At 37.8% G+C, this 12,988-nt stretch overlaps 1 protein-coding gene across 3 annotated transcripts in view; it reads left to right on the top strand.

Moving 5' to 3' along the window:
- Positions 1–12,988, top strand: part of CUNH2orf42 (chromosome unknown C2orf42 homolog) — a 33,230-nt gene that overhangs the window by 17,242 nt on the left and 3,000 nt on the right. For all 3 annotated transcript variants that reach the window (XM_019441003.2, XM_019440993.2, XM_019441018.2), the window contains 6 exons: positions 162–272; positions 1,759–1,863; positions 3,739–3,843; positions 8,660–8,767; positions 10,045–10,145; positions 11,523–11,685. In XM_019441003.2, coding sequence (XP_019296548.1) covers positions 162–272; positions 1,759–1,863; positions 3,739–3,843; positions 8,660–8,767; positions 10,045–10,145; positions 11,523–11,685 — 693 coding nt within the window. The remainder of the gene's footprint in view (positions 1–161; positions 273–1,758; positions 1,864–3,738; positions 3,844–8,659; positions 8,768–10,044; positions 10,146–11,522; positions 11,686–12,988) is intronic.

Genomic DNA, 12,988 nt, shown 5'->3' with positions numbered 1-12,988 from the left:
AAATAAATAAATAAATAAATAAATAAATAAATAAATAGGAATTTATTTTAAAGCAGGCAATCACTCCATAATTTGTGTTTTATAAATTAATTTTTCTCTAGGTAGGGTCCCATACTTACTCTTGGATGGTATTAATAACTAAGAAATGTGTTATATTTTAGGTCTTAAAGAGGTTATTGTGCCCCAGTTAGGTTGCCATTCAGAATCGACAGTATCAGCTTGTGAGTCTACTGCCTCTAAGCCAAAGAAGAGGAAAAAAGAGGAAGTACCTGGTGAGCAGCTGTTTCATTTGTTTGGTGGTGTTGTCTTTAGAGATTGTTTTACTGTATTTTATGTATTTCACTCAGTCTTAGCAAATGCAGAAATAATGTTTGTTATGTTTTTTTCCTGAAAAAAGTTTTATCCCTCACTGATAATTCTTTGTGAAATTGAGCTAAGAGTTGGTTCTTTTGGCCGAGTATAAGATCCAACCAGATTCTCCTTTTATTATTGTATATTTTATTTATCCCTTAAATATTTGGGCCAGTTTTACACCTTAATTTGCCATAGGATAGTGTTATGAAGTTTTCATCCATAGAGCATTTTTAAAAATTTGTGACAATGGTTAATTATATCTTCTGCACTAATTTAAGAGTATAGTTTCTTATCTGTATTTTCAACATGTGGCATCATATATATATTTTTCTTTTTTGTAAATAAGTGTTGTAAGTCCTAGACTCTAAACAAAAGAAAAATACTACCAGTCAACACATGTAAGTAGGAACATTTTTGTGGTGAGAGGGAGTATTTTTGGAAGTGGGTCAAATGGTCATGCACAGGAGTTTTGATGCTGGGATGTTGGAGAAAGATGGAGAAAAAAGTGACATGGGCATTTCTGTTTTTGAGAAGTAATTCTGGCAGCAATATAGAGCAGAGACTGTTGTTAAATGTTTATTTATTGGTCTTTCCCAAGAAAACCTGAAAGCAAAAAAAAAAAAAAAAAAAAAAAAAGTTCTTATCCTTTGACTGAGTAGTCCTGATTCTGAGGAAATAATCCTTGATACAGGAAAAACATTTTGTCCACAGATGTTAACTTTACAATTATTTATAATATTGAAAAATTAAAAACAAAAAAGGGCCAACCGCTAGGGGTAGTTAAATAAACCATAATAAATTAACTTAATAGAATATTAGGCAGCCATTAAAAATTATTATAAAGAAGTATAAAGAAATGTTTAGATAACTCAGGTAAAATACAGAATGCTCAGTAAAATTTGATTTTCATACAAACAATAATTTTTAGTATAAGTATGTCCCATGCAATATTTGGAGCATACCTATATTAAAAAGCCATTTATTTGAAATTTAGTTTTTGTTGTTTTTTTTTTTTTTTTTGCTAAATTTGGTGATCCTGGGATAATCACAGTTACTTAAAATCACTAAACCAGCAAAATCAGCTACACATACACACACAATTTTTCTGGTAGTTCACCAGAAAATTGATAGTGATTGAGAAGTGGGAACAGTGGGTGAATTTTTTTCTTCTTTTCACTTCTAGGTCCCACACCCACATCCCAATTTCCAGTAAAGAGCATATAAAACTTAAAATGTTATGTATTTATTAATGCTAATGTTAATTCCTTCTAGAAGCTGAAGCTAACTTAGACCTTAGCAAAGACATTTTATGTTTTAGACTCTTGAGAAATTAATATTGAATTGATTTATATTCTGCAGACATATTATTAAATTATTAAATCACTATAATGATGTGTGGTTTAGGTGCACAGACGAACAGTTCACTGCTGCCTCAGGATGCAGTGAGCAGTAATCTAAGGAAAAGTGGCCTGAAAAAACCTGTGGTTGCTTCTTCATTAAAAAGGCAGGGTAAGTTTCCCTTAGCCAGGGTAGGCTAAAGAGGTGGAAAATCATCCTAAAGAAGCCCAAAGCAATATAATCAAAAGAAATGTTGCATGTTATCCCCCAAAGAGTGGTAAGATAAACACGAGCAGGCACTGAGGCTGCGATCTATTCTGTTCCACTGGTTTCAAATCATACCCAGACCCAAATCGTGTCTTTTTAACAACAAATGCAGCAAAGATTCCTTCATGTTTTGGCAGCACATGTTCTATAAGATATTTTCTTTTTGTTGCCTGTTACCCACATGCAGTTGGTGTGGAGCCTCAAACTTGAAGAAATATATTTTATAATTCTGCAGGGATAAATATTCGCTGAGAAAGGCAAATATAATCTGTTCTCCCAAGTTGAAGTTTGGGGCACCTGGCTGGCTCAGCCAGTAGACCATGTGACTCTTGATCTCAGGGTTGTGAGTACAAGCCCCATGTTGGGCATAGAGATTACTTAATCAATCAATCAATCAATTAAAAGTCAACATGTGTTAAAAAAAAAATGAAGTTTGAAAACATACCTAAAAGCAGTAGCATGGTTATCTTTCTGAACTTATGAGACAAAATAACTTAATTTGAACATAGCCTATATATTTGCTTTTCTATTCAGCATAATTAGGCCCATACATTTGGGGATCAACATTTTCTTAACTCTCATATATTATGGCTGAGTGCTTAAAAACTAGATATCATCCCTGCACTCATACTGTGGTTTTAAAGACAAGATCAGTACATAAATAGCATATAATACAAAACCAAATCTTAATTAACCAATTAGCTAAGAACTGACATATTCCAGGAATAAATGTTTTTGGAAGGTCAAGAAGTAAACAAATCAAAAATATCAGGTAGAAGATTTTTAATAGATTTTCATCACTTCCTTTGGTACAAAGGAAAAATAAAATAAAATAAAATAGATTTTCATCCAAATTATCACTAAATACATTTACCTAATGAGAATTTTAGTTTCAAATGAATAGTAGTTGTGGCATCCTTATCTCCTGATTTATAGATCTCTAAAGCAACCATTATACAACGCCATTCTTAAGTTTGCAGTTTCTTTTTTTCAAAGATTTTATTTTTAAGTAATCTCTGCACCCAATGTAAAGATAGAACTCATGACCCCAAGGTCAAGAGTCACATGCTCCACTGACTGAGCCAGCGAGGCTCTCCTCCAATTTGCAGTTTAATGTTGAAAGGCTGCAAACCTTCTGTGGTTAATAATCACAACTTTTCAATTTTTTTCTAGATGGATTCTTTTTTTTTTTTAAGTTTATTTATTTATTTTGAGAGAGAAAGTGAGCAGGGGGGGAGGCAGAGAGAGAATCCAAGCAGGCACTGTACAGTCAGCACAGAGCTCGGTGCTAGGCTTGAACTCACAAACCATGAGATCATGACCTGAGCCCAAACCAAGAGTCAGACGCTCAACCAGCTGAGCAACCCAGCACCCCTCTAGATGGATTCTTAAAAAAAAAATCCTAGGGGCGCCTGGGTGGCTCAGTCAGTTAAGCGTCCGACTTCGGCTCAGGTCATGATCTCACGGTCCGTGGGTTCGAGCCCCGCGTCGGGCTCTGTGCTGACAGCTCAGAGCCTGGAGCCTGTTTCAGATTCTGTGTCTCCCTCTTTCTCTGACCCTCCCCTGTTCATGCTTTCTCTGTCTCAAAAATAAAATAAATGTTTAAAAAAAAAAAATCCTAGAATTTTCCATTTCATTTAATGTATCTAATTTCTTTAAATTTCAGCTTGTTGCTCTTTTCTGTACAAAATCCGCAGCTTTTTCAGACTTCAGTTAACTGTTGTTTTTGCAAAAAAACCCATAAAAATTACTGAAAAGTTTTTTGTTTGTTTTTCCTAGCCTGTGGTCAGCTGTTAGATGAGGCTCAAGTGACCCTGTCCTTCCAAGACTGGCTGGCCAGTGTCACGGAACGCATCCATCAAACCATGCACTATCAGTTTGATGGTAAGTATTGGTCGCCCAACTTAGCTATTGCTGAAAGTAGAAGAATTAAAGTAATTGTGTTGTAGTTCTATCCTGGTTTTTTTGACTTAAGTTTTTGTTTTAATTCCAATATAGTTAGCATTCAGTGTTATATTAGTTTCAGATATACGATATAGTGATTCCATAATCCCATACATCATCTGGTGTTCATCACTACAAGTGCATTCCTTAATCCCCATCACATATTTCACCAATCCCCCGACTCTCCTCCCCCTCTGGTAACCATCAGTTTGTTCTCTGTAGTTAAGAGTCTGTTTCTTGATTTCTCTCTCTTTCTCTCTGTCTCTTCTTTTCCTTTGTTTTGTTTCTTAAATTCCACATTAGAGTGAAATCCTATGATATTTGTCTTTCTCTGACTGACTTATTTCACCTGTCATTATACTCTCTGGCTCTATCCATGTTGTTGCAAATGGTAGTTCTGTTCTGTTTTGATAGGAAAAGTAATTAGGCTTCAGTCCAGCGTGCATTAGGCCACAAGAAAGTAGAGATTTAAATGAAATAAAGGAATAATCACATCATTAAAACACAGGACTAGCAGAATGAATTTAGAGATGGAGGAGCGCAAATAGTAAATAATAAGTGAAGGTAGATGGCCTTGGTCTTAGGGTATGCCTGTCTGTGCACGCACGTATATGGATGTGTGTTGGGTGAGAGAGATGCCAAAGCCTTAGAAGATCATTCTAACTCTCAAACTTAAAATCAGAGCAAGGGAGGAAAACGTTTAGAGAAAAATCTAAATATGTGAGACTAAGATAGTTATATAAAATTACATAGACATATTAAGGAAGATTGGAGAATACAGGCTGGATTTGGGTTGATTGTGATAACTTCATGGGACCTCAGCAATTTCAGAGGTGGACCAGCCAACCAGTCCTGGCCCATAGCCTTAAAAACATCCTTGATGGCTAGTTTTCCAGGCTTTGTCCAGTAGTGAGGCGCTCACCACTTTTTCAGGCAGCTCATAACATTGCTGGACAGTGAGAGCTGGGAGGAAAGTGTTCCTCACACTAAGTAGAAATATTTGCTTCTAATACTTCCTGTTGGTTCTGGTTCACTCTAGCCACATGGAGTAGGCCTGTTCTAAGTGACAGTCCCTACCACTGCACACATAGCTATCATGCTGCCTGATAGGTCTTCTTTTCTCCAAGTGATACATCTTAGGTCTTCAAACACTCCTCATAGCATATTTGCAGACCTCATGTAATCGTAATGTTCTTTGCTGAATATGTTGCAGTTTATGATTATCATTTTAATCTTTTTTTAAAGTTTACTTATTTATTTTGAGAGAGAGAGAAAGAACGTGAGCAGGGAAGGGGCAGAGAGAATGGGAGAGAGAGAATCCCAAGCAGGCTCCACACTGCCAGCGCAGAGCCTCACTTGGGGCTCCATCTCACGAACCATGAGATCATGACCTGAGCTGAGATCAAGAATCAGACACTTAACCGACTGAGCCACCCAGGCGTCCAATGACTGTCATTTGAAAAATGAAACAGGTGCCTGGCTGGCTCAGTCGGTAGAACATGTGATTTTTGATCTCAGGGTTGCAAGTTTGAGCCCCACATTGGGTGTAGAGATTATTTAAAAATAAAATCTTTAGGGGGGCGCCTGGGTGGCTCAGTCGGTTAAGCGTCCAACTGTTGGTTTCTGCTCAAGTCATGATCTCACAGTTCGTGAGTTCAGGCCCCATATCGGGCTGCATGCTGACTGTGGAGCCTACTTGGGATTCTCTCTCCCTCTTTCTCTGGCCCTCCTCCACTTATACTCTCTCTCTGTCTCTAAAAATAAATAAATAAAATGAAGTAAAATCTTTAGGGGCACCTGCGTGGCTCAGTTCATTAAGTGACTGACTTCAGTTCAGGTCATGATCTCGCAGTTCATGAGTTAGAGCTGTACATTGGGCTCTGTGCTTACAGCTCAGAGCCTAGAGCCTGCTTCAGATTCTGTGTCTCCCTCTCTCTCTTCCCCTTCCCCACTCTGTCTCTCTCTGTCTCAAAAATCGACATTAAAAAAAAGTTATAAAAAAATAAAATAAAATCTTTTATAAATAAATACATACATACACACATACATACATACATACATACATACATACATACATACATACGAGGCACCTGGGTGGCACAGTCGGTTGATCATCCAACTATTGGTTTTGGCTCAGGTCATGAGCTCCCGGTTTGTGGGTTCAAGCCCCATGTCAGGCTCTGTGCTGACAGTACGGAGCCTGCTTAGGATTCTCTCTCCCTTGCTTTCTGCCCTTCCCCTTCCCCTACTCCCTCTCTTTGTCTCTCTCTCAAAATAAATAAATAAACTTGAAAAAATTATTTATAAATAAATAGATAGATAAATAAATAAATAAATAAATAAATAAATAAGACACTCCAAAGTGAATAGTAGCTCGAAAGGAGACAATCAACAGATGAGTTTTGAAAGATTATAATAGTTACGGCTTCATGGTAAGGGAAGAGACAAGAATGGAGATCTTACAATACATGTTTAATTTTGTTTATATTAACTCAGAATAAATAAAACTTCAGAAGTAACTTTTTAGAAATATGAAATAAATTAAGAGTTTCAAAGAGTCTATGTTTGGGTCTGCCTGGGTGGTTCACTCAGTTTAGTGTCTGACTCTTGATCACACCTCAGGTCCTGATCTCACAGTTCATGAGACTGAGCCCCGCATTGGACTCAGCACTGACAGCATGTGGACTGCTTGGGATTTTCTCTCTCTGCCCCTCCCCTGCTCTCTTTCTCTTAAAAAAATAATAAATAAATAAAATAGTCTGTTTTTTTCCTGTTAAAATTGTATTTATTTACTGTTTGAAGTAATGTAATAAGTACCTATAAACCGACCTCCCCAAATCAAAGACAGAATGCCAACACTAATGTAAGATGCACACGGTGGTCCCTCTCTGTCCCATTCTCCATTACCACTCCTCCTCACCATCTCCATTACCACTACCTTTGTCAAAGTCATCATCATCTCTCCTGGACTGTGAGTCTGTATGTTTTATGTGGGCTTTTCAAGAGTAATTTGTACGTCTAAGCCCTGGCATCACATCACCTGAGTTCTAGTTAGTTAGCACTTCTTTTAGACCAGTCATGATCTCTGCATGTAGCCCACAATCTAAGTTCAAGATGAAAAATTTTAAGATCCCTTTGTATGGTGACTTTTCCAAACTGTCCATATATCACTGTTTTAGTTACTCAGAAGTGGTGACAGTTTTGTCATTGACATTCTGCATTCAATAAAGTATATAAAAACATTTGAAAGAACGTAAAGTCTTTCCGTGGACTTCTAGAAAACCTTTTATTTTTATTTTTCTTGGTTTGACCTTTGTTTCAAAAAGGCATCGGAGGAGTGCCTGGCTGGCTCAGTTGGTAGAGCATGAGACGCTTGATCTCAGGGTTGTAAGTTCAAGCATCACACTGGGTATGGAGCCTACCTAAAAAAACAAAAAACAAAACAACAACAACAAAAACTTCTTTAAATAAAAAGGCATCTGAACTGTCTTTAAGAGTCTTCTTTAAGAACCATTCTTGGGATGTCTGGGTGGCTCGGGAGGTTAAGCGTCTGACCCTTAAATTTGGCTCAGGTCATGATCCCAGGGTCGTGGGATTGAGCCCTATGTTGGGCTCTACACTGAATGTGGAACCTGCTTAAGATTCTCTCTCTCTCTCAGGGGCACCTGGTGGCTCAGTCAGTTAAGTGTCCAACTCTTGATTTCAGCTCAGATCATGATCTTACAGTTCATGAGTTCGAGCCCCACATCAGGCTCTGTGCCAACAGTGCAGAGCCTGCTTGGGATTCTCTGTCTCCCTCTTTCTCTGCCCCTTCCTGCTCATGCTCTCTCTCTCAAAAATAAATAAATATTTTTTTAAAAAAGATACTCACTCTCTCTCTGCTCCTCCCCCACACCCCACTCCTGTGTCTGCACGCATTCTCTCAAATTAAAAAAAAAAAGAACCATTCTTTAAGTAGTATCTAGCCAGATAGTAGTTCTGGAACAGGTTTTTTTGTTTGTGTTTTGTTTTGTTTGTAAGCTCTATACCTGATGTGGAGCTTGAACTCACAACCCTGAGATCAAGAGTCACTTGCTCTACCACTGAGCCAGCCAGGCACCCTCCTCATGGACAGTTTTTAAAGAAAACTCTGACCTCTTCCAACCCCTCCGCTAACATGGTTTCTGCTGACTTTTTGTTGACCTTAGTTAGTGTCTTGCAAGTTTCTATAAGAGGTTTGTTACGTATTTTCAAAACATTTTGTCTTCTTAGAGATCATATTCAGAGAGAAAGACAGATGCTTGTTGGATAAACAGTGTCCTGACTTTGTGGCACTCTTGGCCCAGACCATCTGAGTGACACCTTGCAGTTACTTTGCTTGGACATAAATGCACATAGCAAATGCTTGGAGACAGTGAGCAGGATTGAATCAAATTTACCTTCTCAACTCAGCCTCATTGTACTCACCTCATTTCAGATACTCTTTAAAGGGAAAAGTCTGGGCTATGCTGGTGTTTAGGAAACTGAGGAACTGAAAAGTTATCTTTGGCAGATGACAAGGGTCTGTTGTATTTGTCATAATAGAGATCAAGAGTAGGGCTGGTGACAGTGCTTGACTCATAAAGGTCAATCAAAGCCTTCTTTTTGCCTCTGTATAAAGCAGTCTCAGTGGCATTTTTAGTTGTTAGTGCCATCCAATTCCATTTCTTCCACTTCTCCCTACGTGTCAGAAAGCCCACTGAGCTTCTTTAAACGAGTTTCTTCTTATTTGATACAGGCAAACCAGAGCCACTGGTGTTCCACATTCCTCAGTCCTTTTTTGATGCTCTGCAACAAAGAATATCTATAGGAAGTGCAAAGAAACGGCTTCCCAACTCCACCACAGGTATGGGATTTTTTTCCTCAGGAACAACAATAGATATCTTGACCTTAGAGAATTATGCTTAGAGAAACCGTGTGGTATTTTCAGGATTAGGACTTCTAGTCACATGCTCAGAACATGAAGCCTTAGCCAGTCAGCTCTTGGAATAATGATCACTCCCCTCAAAGGTACCATACTTATTCCAGTAAGAGTTAATGGAAAAATTCAGAAAGCACAAACTTGGTAAAAGGACAGTGAAGTGTAATGAGGGTGCCCACTAAGAAGTGTGACATTTTCTAGATATGAACCAATTTCAGCAAAAGCATTGTAAGTTCCAGTTGTTATTTGCACTGGCTTCTTGGAAGCATATTACAATCTGTACCAAAAACAAAAACTTGTTTTTCATGGTTCCCAATTTTGATGAAGGAAGATTTTATTTTTAGAGTAATTCTTAGGCTTGGAACCCTTTATAATTACATTATTCTGGTGCTTATTTCTTGGTTTTCTATTACATCTTCTACTAGAAATTTCATGATACTTAACTAGGTAGTGTAAGGAAACGAGGGAGAGAGGAGGAAGAATAGATGGCTCAGTGATAAATAGCCCAAGAGTAACTATAGCTGGACATCAATGCTATTTCTTTAGTTAGTAGTTATTTGATGATTATAATAGGGACTGAGGTTTAATTCTATCTTTGAGGTTGAATTCTATCTGTGAATCACTGTTTAGGGCTATAAAAATCTTTGTCTTCACAGCTTATCTATCTGAGGCAGTGTTGATTCTTTCACCTTAAACTTTAGGCCTCCTAATACATTACTTTCAACCCATCCTTTAGCTATTTTTGCAGGCCTTTTGGTGAAACCCCTTTATAATCCTTCAGGCAAGGCAACAGGTTGGCAACCATGTTAACTGGCCTAAACTCCATGTAATTCTTTTAAGAACTATAATTTGACCTCTGGTATATCTAAAGTTGTGAGAGGTTGTAAGGTGCTGTTTTATAATGGAGTCCTGTGCATGTAGCTATACCAAACAAAGAAATCAGTTGCTAAGGTAGCAAAAATAAGTAGCATCTCAAAGAAGCATCAGAGACATCTGTTAGCAGAAATCCATATCATTTGATTTACCACATTTCTGCCAAACCTATTACAGATTTGCCTCTAGAATTTCTTTTTTAAAAGTTCTGAGATTCTATAAGGAAAGGATAGCACTGCACTGAACTTTCTAAAAACTGGATAACAAATACAATGAAAGAGAATGTTATTTTTTTGGTAGTCTAATCTTGTTCCCTTCTTACATTGAAGCTTTTGTTCGGAAAGACGCCTTGCCACTGGGAACCTTTTCCAAGTATACCTGGCATATCACTAATATCCTGCAAGTTAAACAAATCTTAGATACCCCAGAGGTAAGAGTGTATTTCTACAATAGTAGGAGGGCAAAGAGGGGAAGAAAGAGAAGCAAGTGCAGGAAGTATGTTTGCACCAATTCCTTGAGTTATAGACACTGAAGAGAATTCCTTTTTTTCATACTAAAAGATTATTCAGAAATATTCATGGCGTATAGTTCTGACTGTGATTTTAATGGGTATTCCCTGTGGTTTGAAAAAGTATCTTAAATTGGAATATCCTTTTTCTTTGCCTTTAGGATCAGAAAACAGAGATCATTTTTCTTGTGAATTAGATAATGAACCCCTACTAGCTATGGTGAGCCCTACATTAACCGGCAGGGAGCTAGAAATTATATAAATAATTTGAGATAATATACTATTTGTGAGGTCAATGAACTCAGCACAATTAAATGCTTCTCCACAAACTGCAATTTAGTTCTCATTAGAAAAATGACCTTTAATTATTTGGCATTCTTTTTTACAAGAGGAATATTAGACATTTTTAAACATTTTCTTTTTCAAGCAGATCCTGAAAATTTGAGGCTTTTCCCTTCCTACAGTAATGGAATATTGTAGAAAATTCAGCATAGTGTGGTTTGATACATTAAGATTAGCTTAATTGCAAGGCATTGTTACTTTCAGAAAAAGAATAAGTTGTTTGGTAGTTATAAAACTTACATGTGAACCCTAGAAAAGCCCTGTGTTAGCACTAAAGGCACTGAGGAACCTCTTTAATTGTTGGATGTTACAGAGATAGCTTCTTGCCTGGAGCAAGTGTTCAGGGAGGCACTGTCACTGTCAAGTAAAGGAAGAGAACTAATTGATAATCTTGGAGTGTCGGTCTGTTTGGGCATTACTTACCTGCATCGCCTCATTCAAACTCACAACCATGTGTTGGTATTAACTGAATTTTGCCGATGAGAAACAGGCTATATGCCCTGCTGTTTAGTGGCAAAGACCAGTTCAAGTTCTGTCTGGCTTAGTCCCAAGGATGGTGTGAAGCATACAAGGTGTTAGGCCAGCTGTAGATGCTGTCAGTAGAGCTTTTAGGAGAAGAATCATGCTAGCAGAGCAGGAGGGAAGGGAACAAAACTGATTTGAGAGCAAGTCTATGCCAGTAGCCATTGCATAGCCATGAAGATGTTAGAGGTTCAGTTCATAGATAGTTTGGCTGGGGTTCAAATTAAAGTTATAGAGAAAAAAGGAAAGTCATGAATGATGTAAAGGAGAAAAGGCAGATTTCTTGATAGCATTTACTTGAAAATACAAGAGGAGGTTTCCATTAATTTTAGTGTAACAAAAAAGAATAAGTGAAAGATCTGTTGTCATCCAAATGTTTGTCTACTTTGAAAGTTTTTCCTTTCTCACCTTTCTTGGTATTGACTTCGTGTCCAGATGCCCTTGGAAATCACTCGGAGTTTTATCCAGAACCGGGATGGGACTTATGAGCTGTTTAAATGCCCTAAAGTGGAAGTAGAGAGCATAGCAGAAACCTATGGTCGTATAGAAAAGCAACCTGTGCTGCGACCTTTGGAACTAAAAACTTTTCTCAAAGTTGGTAAGTGAAATTGTGCTTTCAATAGAGCATTTTCCTTTGAAGATTAGCTGTGTGCATTGAACTGTCCTAGACATTGGATCTTGACCTTAAACAAAGAAGACACATGCATTCATCTTGTAAAGGCCATCATGGAATAAAGTGTTTTGTTTCTTTTGAAACAATGCTTTTAAAATAAAATTATAAGGGTCACCTGGCTGACTCAGTCAGTGGAGCACATGACTCTTGATCTTGGGGTTGTAAATTTGAGCTCCATGTTGGGTATAGAGATTACATAAAAATAAAATCTCTAAAAATAAATAGAATAGAATAGAATAGAATAGAATAGAAGTAATACATATTCATTATAGAGAAATCATAGATTTCATTATAGACCATAAAGGAGAAAAGTGAACCACCTATAAGCTCATGCACCATAGAAGACATCACCATTAAGATTTTAGGGGTGCCTGGTGGCTCAGTCAGTTAAGCTTCTGACTTCGGCTCAGGTCATGATCTCGCAGTTTGTGAGTTTGAGCCCTGCAACAGGCTCTGTGCTAACAGCTCAGAGCCTGGAGCCTACTTCAGATTTTGTGTCTCCCTCTCTGTCTGCCCCTCCCCCCGCTCGCACTCTGTGTGTGTGTGTGTGTGTGTGTGTGTGTGTGTGTGTGTGTGTTTCAAAAATAAACATTAAAAAAAAAAGAATTTGGCATATCTCCTTTTAGACTCTGTTCTACACATGAAAAGAGTTTGCAAAACATGGGCTCATACCTCAGATACTTTTTTAACTTAAAAATATTATCATGACAGCTTTCCATATCTACCTTAAACATTATTTTTTAAATTTTTTTAAAGTTTATTCATTTTTGAGAGAGAGAGAGAGAGGAAGAGAGAGAGCATGAGTGGGGGAGGGGCAGAGAAAGAGGGAGACACAGAATCTGAAGCAGGGTCCAGCACAGAGCCCAACGTGGGGCTCGTACTCACAAACTGTGAGATCATGACCTGAGCCAAAGTTGGATGCTTAACCGACTGAGCCACGCAGATGCCTCTTAAACAATATTTTTTTAACTTTTTAAAAATTTTATAAAACATACATAATATAAAAATTATCATTTTAGGGGTGCCTGGGTGACTCAGTTGGCTAAGTGTCCGACTCTTCGGCTCAGGTCGTGATCTCATAGTTCATGTGTTCGAGTCCCACATTAGGCTCTGCACTGACAGTGCCAAGTCTGCTTGGGATCCTCTCTCTCTCTCTACCCCTCCCCTGCTCACTCTCTGTCTCTCAAAATAAATAAATAAACTTAAAAAATTTTTTTAAATAAAATAG

Source organism: Panthera pardus, unplaced genomic scaffold, assembly GCF_024362965.1.
Source record: "Panthera pardus isolate Hobbes unplaced genomic scaffold, ASM2436296v1 HiC_scaffold_25, whole genome shotgun sequence".
Classification (NCBI taxonomy): Eukaryota; Metazoa; Chordata; class Mammalia; order Carnivora; family Felidae; genus Panthera; species Panthera pardus.
The sequence above is the reverse complement of the archived record's forward strand: the minus strand, read 5'-3'. Positions and strand labels throughout refer to the sequence as shown.